This window comes from Austrofundulus limnaeus, unplaced genomic scaffold, assembly GCF_001266775.1.
Source record: "Austrofundulus limnaeus strain Quisiro unplaced genomic scaffold, Austrofundulus_limnaeus-1.0 Scaffold193, whole genome shotgun sequence".
Classification (NCBI taxonomy): Eukaryota; Metazoa; Chordata; class Actinopteri; order Cyprinodontiformes; family Rivulidae; genus Austrofundulus; species Austrofundulus limnaeus.
This window is the reverse complement of record NW_013952595.1, coordinates 998,625-1,008,537: the sequence shown is the minus strand read 5'-3', so window position 1 is coordinate 1,008,537 and position 9,913 is coordinate 998,625. Positions and strand designations below refer to the sequence as shown.

The 9,913-nt window shown below is 38.8% G+C and overlaps 3 protein-coding genes across 4 annotated transcripts in view; 2 read left to right on the top strand and 1 right to left on the bottom strand.

The window, feature by feature from the left end:
- The window catches only part of cdc123 (cell division cycle 123 homolog (S. cerevisiae)), an 8,815-nt gene extending 8,429 nt beyond the window's left edge, over window positions 1–386 (bottom strand). Inside the window, exons 1-2 of the mRNA XM_014018463.1 lie at window positions 277–386; window positions 4–75 (exon numbers count right to left, since the gene is read on the bottom strand). Coding sequence (XP_013873917.1) covers window positions 4–75; window positions 277–383 — 179 coding nt within the window. The 5' untranslated portion in view covers window positions 384–386. The remainder of the gene's footprint in view (window positions 1–3; window positions 76–276) is intronic.
- A 616-nt stretch (window positions 387–1,002) lies between these two features.
- On the top strand, window positions 1,003–6,537 carry nudt5 (nudix (nucleoside diphosphate linked moiety X)-type motif 5). Of its 2 annotated transcripts, XM_014018464.1 has the most exons (10): window positions 1,003–1,025; window positions 1,301–1,361; window positions 1,847–1,914; window positions 2,012–2,058; window positions 2,250–2,357; window positions 2,444–2,539; window positions 2,644–2,745; window positions 5,688–5,696; window positions 5,775–5,828; window positions 5,916–6,537. In XM_014018464.1, the coding sequence occupies exons 2-10, from the start codon at window positions 1,308–1,310 to the stop codon at window positions 6,023–6,025; spliced, it is 648 nt and encodes a 215-aa protein (XP_013873918.1). In that variant the 5' UTR covers window positions 1,003–1,025; window positions 1,301–1,307; the 3' UTR covers window positions 6,026–6,537. The 2 variants fall into 2 exon arrangements, with proteins under 2 accessions (XP_013873918.1, XP_013873919.1); XM_014018465.1 differs by lacking the exon at window positions 1,003–1,025 and having other exon boundaries at window positions 1,071–1,361.
- A 215-nt stretch (window positions 6,538–6,752) lies between these two features.
- fbh1 (F-box DNA helicase 1) overlaps window positions 6,753–9,913 on the top strand; it is a gene marked incomplete in the record, with an annotated part of 19,040 nt that continues 15,879 nt past the window's right edge. The window contains 4 exon segments of the mRNA XM_014018466.1: window positions 6,753–7,254; window positions 7,717–7,869; window positions 8,104–8,717; window positions 8,817–8,953. Of these exon segments, the coding sequence (XP_013873920.1) occupies window positions 7,236–7,254; window positions 7,717–7,869; window positions 8,104–8,717; window positions 8,817–8,953 (923 nt within the window).

The window sequence follows — 9,913 nt, the reverse complement described above, 5'->3', positions numbered from 1 at the left end:
TACCTTCCAGAGACTACCAATGTCCCATCGTCCAGTAAATACTCTATTACATTCTCTGGCAAAGGAAGAATCAGACTAAAAAACAAAAAGAAAAACATCGTTTAAAACTCATAAACTAAATAACATGCTGTTAAAAGACATACGATGAAACAAACGACAMAATAATTTGTGTTGACCTGTTTTTGACAAATAATTTTGCTTGTTAACTAGACGTAATCTACAGCAGCTACAAGTTTTCCTAAATCGTTRTTATTCCTATAACCAGTTGGTGCTTACCTTTTTATCGTGTGTTTCTTAAATATCGGATACCAAACAGAGAACTGACAGTTGACAACTTGCTCCTTCTTCATGCTGCAATACCGCTGTTCCGGAAACGTGTCCATCGGTAAATGTCATCCGTCACACCTGATTTCTTTTTTTTTTTTAAATAAGACTCTGAATATTATAAACCCATTAACACTATTAAATGTTACTATTTATTTTTATATAGATAAAAGTCTACACGGTCACTTTTATTTATTTCGCTAATAATGTGAAATATTCGAGTAATGTCGGGGGGAGCTGTTTTAAGGTGCACACAGACAAGAAATGACGCAACATTTTAACATAGATCGTTTATTCTTACGTAAAATCACACCTGTGTATATTTTAAACACGTCTTTTCCACAAAGTTCAATATAACGTTGTCGTCAACTATGAAGTTTTTATATAAATAAAAGCAAAACGTTTTAGAGTTTCTTTAGCTATAGATGAATGAATGGGTTGTTAAAAAAAACAAGCATAAAATATGGGCTTATATAAGATGTGACTACAAAAGCTTTAACAAAACATTGTATCATTTCTATAAATATCTTGAAATTAAATATTATTTGTGTTTATGGCTGCATCTGACAAAAATAGTCTAATAAAAAAATAATTTCTTTAATTTCACTCGGTTGTAGTGACGTTTGTGGCACCGAGAAATCCTCCCAGAGTGACTCATCGTCGTAACAAACACTCTCYGCTGCTGTTGACTAGGACTTCACGTGAGTTACGTTTACTTGAGCTCAATTTGCAGAATTAGTTAAAAGTTTGAAAAACAAAAGCTTCGACTTCTTGTGGCAATATCACAAAAAAATGTTAGCGTGTCTTAAATGAGCAGAATGAAACACATGCGAGTCTATTTTAGAGCCACAAAGGGACATAATGCAACTTGTATGGTGCAGCTCAATGCTTCGTCGTTAAAACGCTAAAATGTGTCATAATTCCTTTAATTTGTTCACATTCTCAACTGTTGTCCTCCATGTTTTTAATTGAACAGCCTGAAAATGAGCAACTCCGAAGAGAAAGTAACCACAACACCACACGTAGTGAAGGAAGAGGTTTGTATTTTTGCWCCAAATAAATTTAAGACAAAGAAATTGTGTTACTGACCTCATAAAGTTTTGTATTGTCATTTGTAAAGTTTGCARTGTTGACATTTGCTGACTGTGTTTAATTTTTAGTTTAGTCATGTTTAGATGAGGAAGAAGGGCTGCAGCTTCAAAAACTGAAATCAAATAAATTTACACCATTTATGAGCTAAAATTTAAAGACACTAAATTAAATAAAAACTATATTTGACTCTTTTTATTGAGAGCAAACATCAAAATAACATAACCCAGCATTTAGACATAGCCCACTGCATAAGAACCATTGTTACCATTAGGAACAGTTACAGTTCTGCAGGACTTTTACGTTTTACAAAGTGTTTTGTTTGTTACAAAAACGTCYGAATTCCTTGTTTCCGTCCTGCGGAACAGTTTTTGTTACGTCTCKGATCAGACTGAACACATCTGATTGATTTTGCCTCTGCTTTGGGTTCCAGGTCATAGCAGAAGGGAAATGGGTGAAGCTGGAAAAGACCACATATGTTGATCCTGCTGGAAACACCAGGTGTTCGACCCCYCACTCAGCTTTATTTAGGAAAAATAAATGATTAAATAAATAAATAAAGGAATCCATCCTTAAATGTTTTTGTGTYTCTGTTAAGAATCTGGGAGACGGCGAAGCGAACAACCAGAAGGAGCAACGTAGACGGTCAGCTTTTCATTGCTTTTTGTTGTGTAGCGTGGTTGATCAGGTTGGGTTGAAATGTTTATATATTTTGTGTGTGTGTGTGTGTGTGTGTGTGTGTGTGTGTGTGTGTGTGTGTGTGTGTGTGTGTGTGTGTGTGTGTGTGTGTGTGNGTGTGTGTGTGTGTGTGTGTGTGTGTGTGTGTGTGTGTGTAGGTGTGGGAATCATCGCTTTCCTGAAACGGACACTCCATAAAGACTGTGTAGTGATGGTGAAGCAGTTCCGTCCTCCGCTGGGATCCTTCACCCTCGAGTTTCCCGCCGGTCTGCGAACGTTTTTTTTGTCTAAAACAGGAAGTTAAATGAACATGTTTATTGTCTGTTATTACTAAATACCTGCCCGTGTTCAGGTCTGWTGGATGAAGGGGAGACAGCGGAGGCGGCTGCGCTGAGGGAGCTGAAGGAGGAAACTGGCTATAAGGGGGAAGTGGTCGGGGTCACTCCAGGTACTTGATTGCATTAACTGCTGGTTATATCTTATCTCCTGAAGATGTTGCTGAGGGTCAGGGATCAGTGATGGTCATCTTGATGTTTGCTGCTCTGATTTCAGTGACCTGCCTGGACCCCGGCTTGTCTAATAGCAACACCCAGATCGTTCTGGTCAACATTAACGGAGACGACGTGGAGAATATYCATCCTGTCCAGCAGCTGGGTGAGAACGCTTGGATTGTTCATTAGTTATAGGGTTTATGTGGTGGGCACAGTTCTGCTAATCTGCTAATAGCGGAACTAGCTTCTTATTTAGTGGATTAGCTTTTTTTTGCTAACTTGGGAAATTGTTAGCGTTTTTGCTAAATTTGCCACTAATTTAACGTGTAAAACGTAAATTGTGAATCTATTTTTGTACCACTTACTTTAAATTAAATAAAAACTATCCGCTGTTACAAGCAGTGCTGGTTGTGTCAGGCACCGTGTGTGTAGCATGTAGCATCTTTAGCAGCTAAACTTCAAACTAAGAGCGTCAAAAAGAAATAAATTARCATTTAACAATATTTATACAACAAATAAAAAAATCGAAAAATTTGAGTGACAGTCGTCTTAGCGTTTAGTGTTAGCTTTCACTAACTTTGTAATCTGTTTAGTGGTTTAGCATTAGTGGAGCTAAGGTTCTTGTTTAGCAGGTTAGTGGTGTGTGAAGCTAACTTTAGTTTTCTGTTCCCAACACTGTTTTAATGTTTGAACTAGGGTTTGTTATGAGATGTATTGATTCAGAACAGATCAAACAGATCAAAGATTATCAGGGATTAYAGCACTGGTAACGTTCCAAGCCTCCAAAGCCAGTCATCAGATTGTCACCCAGTCCAGAATGCATTGGTCCCCTACAGTGCCTCCTGTCACGACTGAGAACCATAACCTCAGACTTGCAGATCTTCAGCTCAGCCGGTTCACAGTACATTAGTCGCCATCTTRCCAAGGTGGAGCAAGCTGACAGACTGTAGACAGAACTGATAAATGGCCCAAATCTTAGGTTTGGGAAAGCTCTCATCGCCCTGACAAGGAAAACTCTAAGCACRCTGGTTGGAGTCCTAACAGGGCACAATCTGCTCAAACACCMCAAAATGATGATGGGACTCCATGGCAATGGTCTGTGTGATGCCTGTGGCATTGAATTAGAGATCTCTTTGCACTACTTAGACCACTGCCTGACTCTGAGCAGTCTTGGGGACCCCTTTACGGATCCTGAGAAGCTCAGAACACTGAATGTTTCTAACCTCGTGTCCTTCATCTGAGGGACGTGAAGGTTTGAATAAAGCTCAGTGTCTTTTGGTGGAGAGCAATGGACCCACTTACGAGGCCCCGCTCATATGGTTCTTTATCCATCCCCACTCACCCTACCATACCAAGGTGGATTGGTATAAGTGTCCCAAGGATCCTCAAAGTTTTATCGTCTGGGACGGTTGTAGCATCCCATTGGAGTTTGACCAGGTACAGAAGAAGACCATCCTGTGGAATGGGTAGCTTTWGACCTTCACGACAGAATGAGCATTTTCCTCACCTTCAAGTAGGAGTTCTTGTTCCTAGAGGGGGTAGAACAGAGGAAGAAATCAAGAAGCATCAGTCTTAGTGCTGGGCGGTATACCGTTTTGTACTGAATACCGGTTTTTATTTTTGTTATATATGAATACCGGATATTCCGGTTTAAATAGCGGAATGTTTTGTCGCGGCCGCCAGTGAACTGTTGTTTCCCGGGGGACATTTTTCTTTGCTGCGCCGCTATGTGCGTTAGCATGCTAATGTTTGCAGCAGCTAGTTGCAGCCGCGGGTGGCGATTCTGCTGCTTATATTGACTGATGTTTAAAAAACCATCYCGTTTTCACCATCGCTGAATGTAGTAAACACCTCTTCAGTGACAAAAGAAAAAAGTCAATAAGCAGGGTTTGTACATGTTATTATCAGCTGAGCTGTGATGAAAAGAAAAATACCGTCAAATACTGTGAAACCGGTGAAAATGTTGAAAATACCGTGATATAAAATTTTGATCATATCGCCCAGCTCTAATCAGTCTGTACTTCAGGGTTCCCACGGGTCCTTGAAATCCTTGAAAGTTTGTGAATTTGAAAATATTTTTTCAAGGCCCTGGAAAGTTTGTGAAAACAGCCAAAAATTACACTTGTCTTTGAATGTTTTTTTGGGTATTGAATTTCTCTATTCACACAATTGATTTTCATCACGGCGGCACGGCGGCTCAGTGGTTAGCACCGACGCCTCACACGGGTCGGACCTGGGGTCGTTATGTGTGGAGTTTGCATGTTCTCCTCATGCTTGCGGTTTTCTCCGGGTACTCCCGTTTCCCCCACCCCCAAAAACATGTACAATAAGCTGCCTTCAGGCCTATGCCTCCCTTGAAAAAAGAGATTTGCGATCTCAACAGGACTTGCCTGGTTAAATAACGGTAAATAATAATAAAATAATAATAATAATCATCTGTAAAAAAAATCATATATAGATAAAAACTTACATTTGTTGCAGTGAATAACTCAGGATTACAGTAAACTGGCATGGCTTTCAACAAATACCGTGAACCATAGTCAAAGTTTACCCAATCAGAGCAGAGGGTATACATTTAATCCACTTTCTTTCATTGATTCTGACTTCAACAACTTCTATGTTGTTCAGTTTTTCATTGAATTTACATGATATTAAACCTGTTTATTGGTAACATTCTGTGGTAGCAGTAGGTAATTGCCATAGTGCGCAATTCTTGAATTTGAGAAAATTGGTAATGGAAAGTTTTTRAAAGKTCCTTGAATTTGATGCTGRCCAAAGTGTGGGAACCCTGGTACTAATATGTTGTAGAGAAGTGAGCCATCAGTTTACCAATCAATCTAGGCTTTAACTCTTACTGGTGGTCATGAGCTATGGCTAAGAACCCCTCAGGGTCCCCCAGAACGAGCAGTAAAGTGTTGTTAGGGAGACRGATATCTGGGTTTMTCTCCTGGATCTACCTCCACGACCTGACTATGAATAAGCGACAGAAGATGGAGACGTTCTTTTAATAAGCATATGTAAGATAAAGGTCACTTTAAACTGTTTTTCTGTGYAAAAGTGACTTGTTCAAATAGATTAATGGTGCTCTCTTGTGTTTTTCCACAGGTGACGGAGGTGAGTTACATCCTCATTTTTTCAAAGTAAACTTTAACTTCAAAAATTGTTTTTCACTGCGTGGTTTTCTCTTTTCAGAGTTTGTAGAAGTTCTTCTCTTGCCGCTCGATGAATTCCAGACAAAAATTGACGGTAAGGCTTCAGGAGTTTTTTTTCCTAACAAGCCCCTGCACTGTCCGGTTTTAAAGTTTTTAACAAACTCTTGTTTTATCTCAACAGATCTGTTGCAGAGAGAGAAAATCGTGGTGGACACCAAAGTTTACATCTTTGGCATGGGGATGGCTCAGGCCTTCTTTAAGCCTAGGGAGCTGCCTGTTCTAAAGCAGTGATGAAGAACAGGGAGATGTAGTCAGGGCAGGCTAGAAAACTGAGGATTTCCACATTTTAAATTGAAATTATTTGAAAAAATCTGTTTTTTTAAAGCTAACGTAATCTCATATTTAAATGTGTCTGTTTTAAAAGTTTTCTCGACAGATAATAACACAAAACTGTTGATAATAAAGCCCCTGCTACAAAAAAAATGTTTCCAGCCCTTTCAAAGCCTGAAACATTCAAATATTTGAACTTTACCACAAAATGTTTGCATTCCTCTCGCAAGATGTAGAAACCAGAAAACATTCCTTTAGATGTTCTAACACGGTTCAACATTTCTGAATTAATTGTTGTATTGACTTTAATTTTTCTGTACAGCTTYGACACTGATTAAAGATGTTTCAGTAAGTTGCAGAAAAAAAAAACCTGTGCACTGAGAAATTACTGACCAATGAATAAACATAGTACTATCTTTGAATGGATGTGCTTTTGTCTTGKATTAATAAAAGATGATGGAATGATGGAAAATWCAAAAGYASTTTTTGARTTGTGAAACAAAAWTTTCAAAATGTATCAATTACACAAAAATATTTTGTGTTTTGAATGCAGTAAAATCAACAGACATGGGTAAAAACAGCATGTACCAACTCTAAACCTTTTTTTCTCCCAAGAGCATACTACATCTACCTCTCCAGGTTCTCTTCCACCTGCTCCCATTTCAGTCTCTTCTGTGGATGTTGTCACCCTGTAGCTGTGACCTCGTTTTTCAGTCCGTTTATCACTTTTGCAAACAAGGATTATTAGTATTATATGTATATATTTCATTTACATTTGATTATAACTAAACTATAGGTAATCTCAATGCAAACACGTTTCACGGAAAGTGCAAAAAGACAGATTTCAATTTRATATCATTTATATCAACTAGGTGGCGATACCAATCCTTTGTGTTTTTGAATAGCAAAAATAAAATCCAACGAAGAAGAAACCGACCAATCACGATGCAGCACTAGCAGCTCAGAGGAGTTGTTTGTAAATTATAAACAAGCTAGCTAGCTGTAGCTTTTCTGCAACCTGAGATAAACTTTAGCTTCAGTGCTGACGGTTAACCAAACAAGTCTTTATTTTGTAAAACAATAAAATAACGTTTTGACAACATTCTTCTTTTTGTTGAACAGACTTTTAAATACACCAATAAGTCCTGGGGTGACTGGCGTGATTACCGAGATGGAGGTGTCCGTCAAAGGTTGGTTATTTTGAAAAATGAAGCAAACATAAGTAATTTGTTAKCATTGGTAGCTRCAAAACCCAGAAACAACTTAAAGTRGTTATTTCATGTACAGGTTCTTAGAGTGTCAGAGGCTTTGCTTTGTCATTATGTAAATATTATGACATAAAATCTTCACAAGTTAATAKATCCTGATTTTATTGATCCAGTGTGGAAATTGTTAGCATAAAATAAAGTAACTGCAAGAAGGTGGAAGTAAAAAACGATATGTTTGAATCTGAAACCATGGGACCAAAATAAATAAAATACCGAGTATAAAGACATTTAAACTCCAAACTGTGTTTAACTTTCATCAGATAATTACAGACTGGTGTGTACAAACGGTAATGCAGAAATGGAAGGATAAACTGACTCATTTGTTTACACAAATTTATTGTGGCAATTATTTTTTTTGTTGTTGTTTTTTGTTTTTTTCCCCAGGAAGGGCCAAAAGGAAGCACCTAAACGCACAGGATTGCTACGAACTGGGACAAAATGCAAATGCTCTTACCAAACCCCACACGTCCAACCAGGGATGGAGCAGCTCCAASCGAGGGCGTTACCACAGGAGCCCCGGGAAGCGACATAAATCTGGTAATTTATTTTAAATTCTTTCCCAGACATCTAAACGAATCAGTGCGCACACGGTGAACAGTCCTGATAGTATAATCTCTTTTTGCACCCAAAGCTCTGTTGGCACTGAACTTGTGTTTTATATACCCTCAAAAAATGGAAGTGTCCCTAACAAAGAGTCAGCATTTACAGCTGGTTTTGTTTGCTTTCAGTATGATTTGATCTGAAGTTTATAGTTTTCTTTTTTTTTTTAAGCAGCAGCTTCTGCCACAGGAAGTCCCTCTGGTAAACAAAAGGCCATCGTCGACTACTTCTCTTTGACAAAAGTCATCAGTTCCAGTCCAAAMAAATCTTCTCAGCCCTCCACATCCACACATTCTGCAGGATCGACGTTTGTGGAAGAAGAAGAAGATGAGGATGGCGATGTTAGCCTGCTGGCCTCCCAATGTGAGCTTGTGGCAGAGGAGGAAGATGAGATCGATGATGAGAGTCTGTTATCGGCCGAAACGCAGTCGAAGTTTGAGGCCGACAGGTGCGTCTTCGGAGATGCAGTCCAGTCTGGTGCTGGCGTGGGACCTGAGCTAAAAGAGGAAGACTATTTGGAGGGACTGACGGCCGAGATGTTMGGGGATGATGAGGAATTCGACACACGCTGTAACCAGGATGAGGAGGAAGAGGTTGAGCCTCTCCCCGACGCTCACTTTGGACTCCTGGGGGACAGCAGGGTCCTGCTCCAACCGCAGAGCGGCATGGACGACCTTCCAGACGAGGTCCTGAGACAAATACTTGTTCTTCTTCCTGCARCGGACCTTTACTGCAGTGCTGGCCTCGTTTGCCACCGTTGGAGGAACATCATCCAGGAACCCACGGTGAGACAAGCTATGGATTGTAAATTTTAACTTGTAGTGCTCAATGACTAAAAAAACAACAAAAAAAGTTWAAAAGATTTTGCTTCTTGTTTTCCACAGTTTGTGCCTTTTAAGAAGCAATATTATCGCTACATGATGAGGGAAAAAGGAGCAATTATGGAGGTCGCYGCCTTACTGAGGTCCAGCAAAATCAAAAATTGTTCACCTAGAGAGCACAGCTTACGAAACCTCGTGGTGTGAGTCTCACTTTATTTTATTTGCTGTTTTAGCCTGGTGTTAAAATGGAATTTTTTTGTCCCTTTAAATACTGCACGCAATAGCTGAGTGAAAACAGAATGTCCAACAGTCTTGTAATTTTTTTAAGTAATAGCTGACCATGRGGTTGTAAACGGTATTAAAAAGTAGTAAGTTAAATTAGCAAAAGTTCAGGCCATTAAAAAGTGATAAACTTCATCTGATGAGGTATTAATGTTTTAAACAACTCCCCAAAAGTTAAGTATAATGACACTAATCYATTACCTTATAATTAGTTAAAACTAAGTGAAGTTCAAGAAGTTGATGCTACAGTTGCAGCCCGAAGTCGTACCGGTATATAAAATGTTGTGATGGTCAAAAAGTTTTGTGACAGTAATAAAAAATATTGTGAGGTATTAAAAATATTGTGATAGTATTAAAAAAAGATATGAAAGGTATTAAATTTAACTTGTGAATTTCTGTATATAGCCTGAATAACAAACTGAATATTAGTGGTGGGCACAGCTAACCAAAGTATTAGCTTCTCTAACATCTAAACTGCTCCACAAATGTCTTAGTTCCGCTACTGATAAAAAGCTAAATTGGCAGAAGCTAAAGGTAGACAGCTAAGTTTTAATATATTAACGTCCGTGTCAACAAGAACAGTTATGCTAAAGTATTTGGGTTGGGTTTTATCTTTGAACACACACCCCTCTAACGTTCCCTTCCTCTCTATGTTCTTTATTTTCCTTTCTCCCTGCTTTAGACCTCCCAAACATGCTGTCAGTTTTACAGTCAGTAGCTAAGCTTCAACACAGATGTGAAACCAAACCTAAATGTGACAAACAACACAACTCAAAATGCTTCATAGATCACAGATAAATGTCTCTCTTAGATATGAAATTTGAGAAAATAGTTTGTTTCAGTGGTGGAGCTGCAGCTGACTGAAGCAGGTGGGGGGG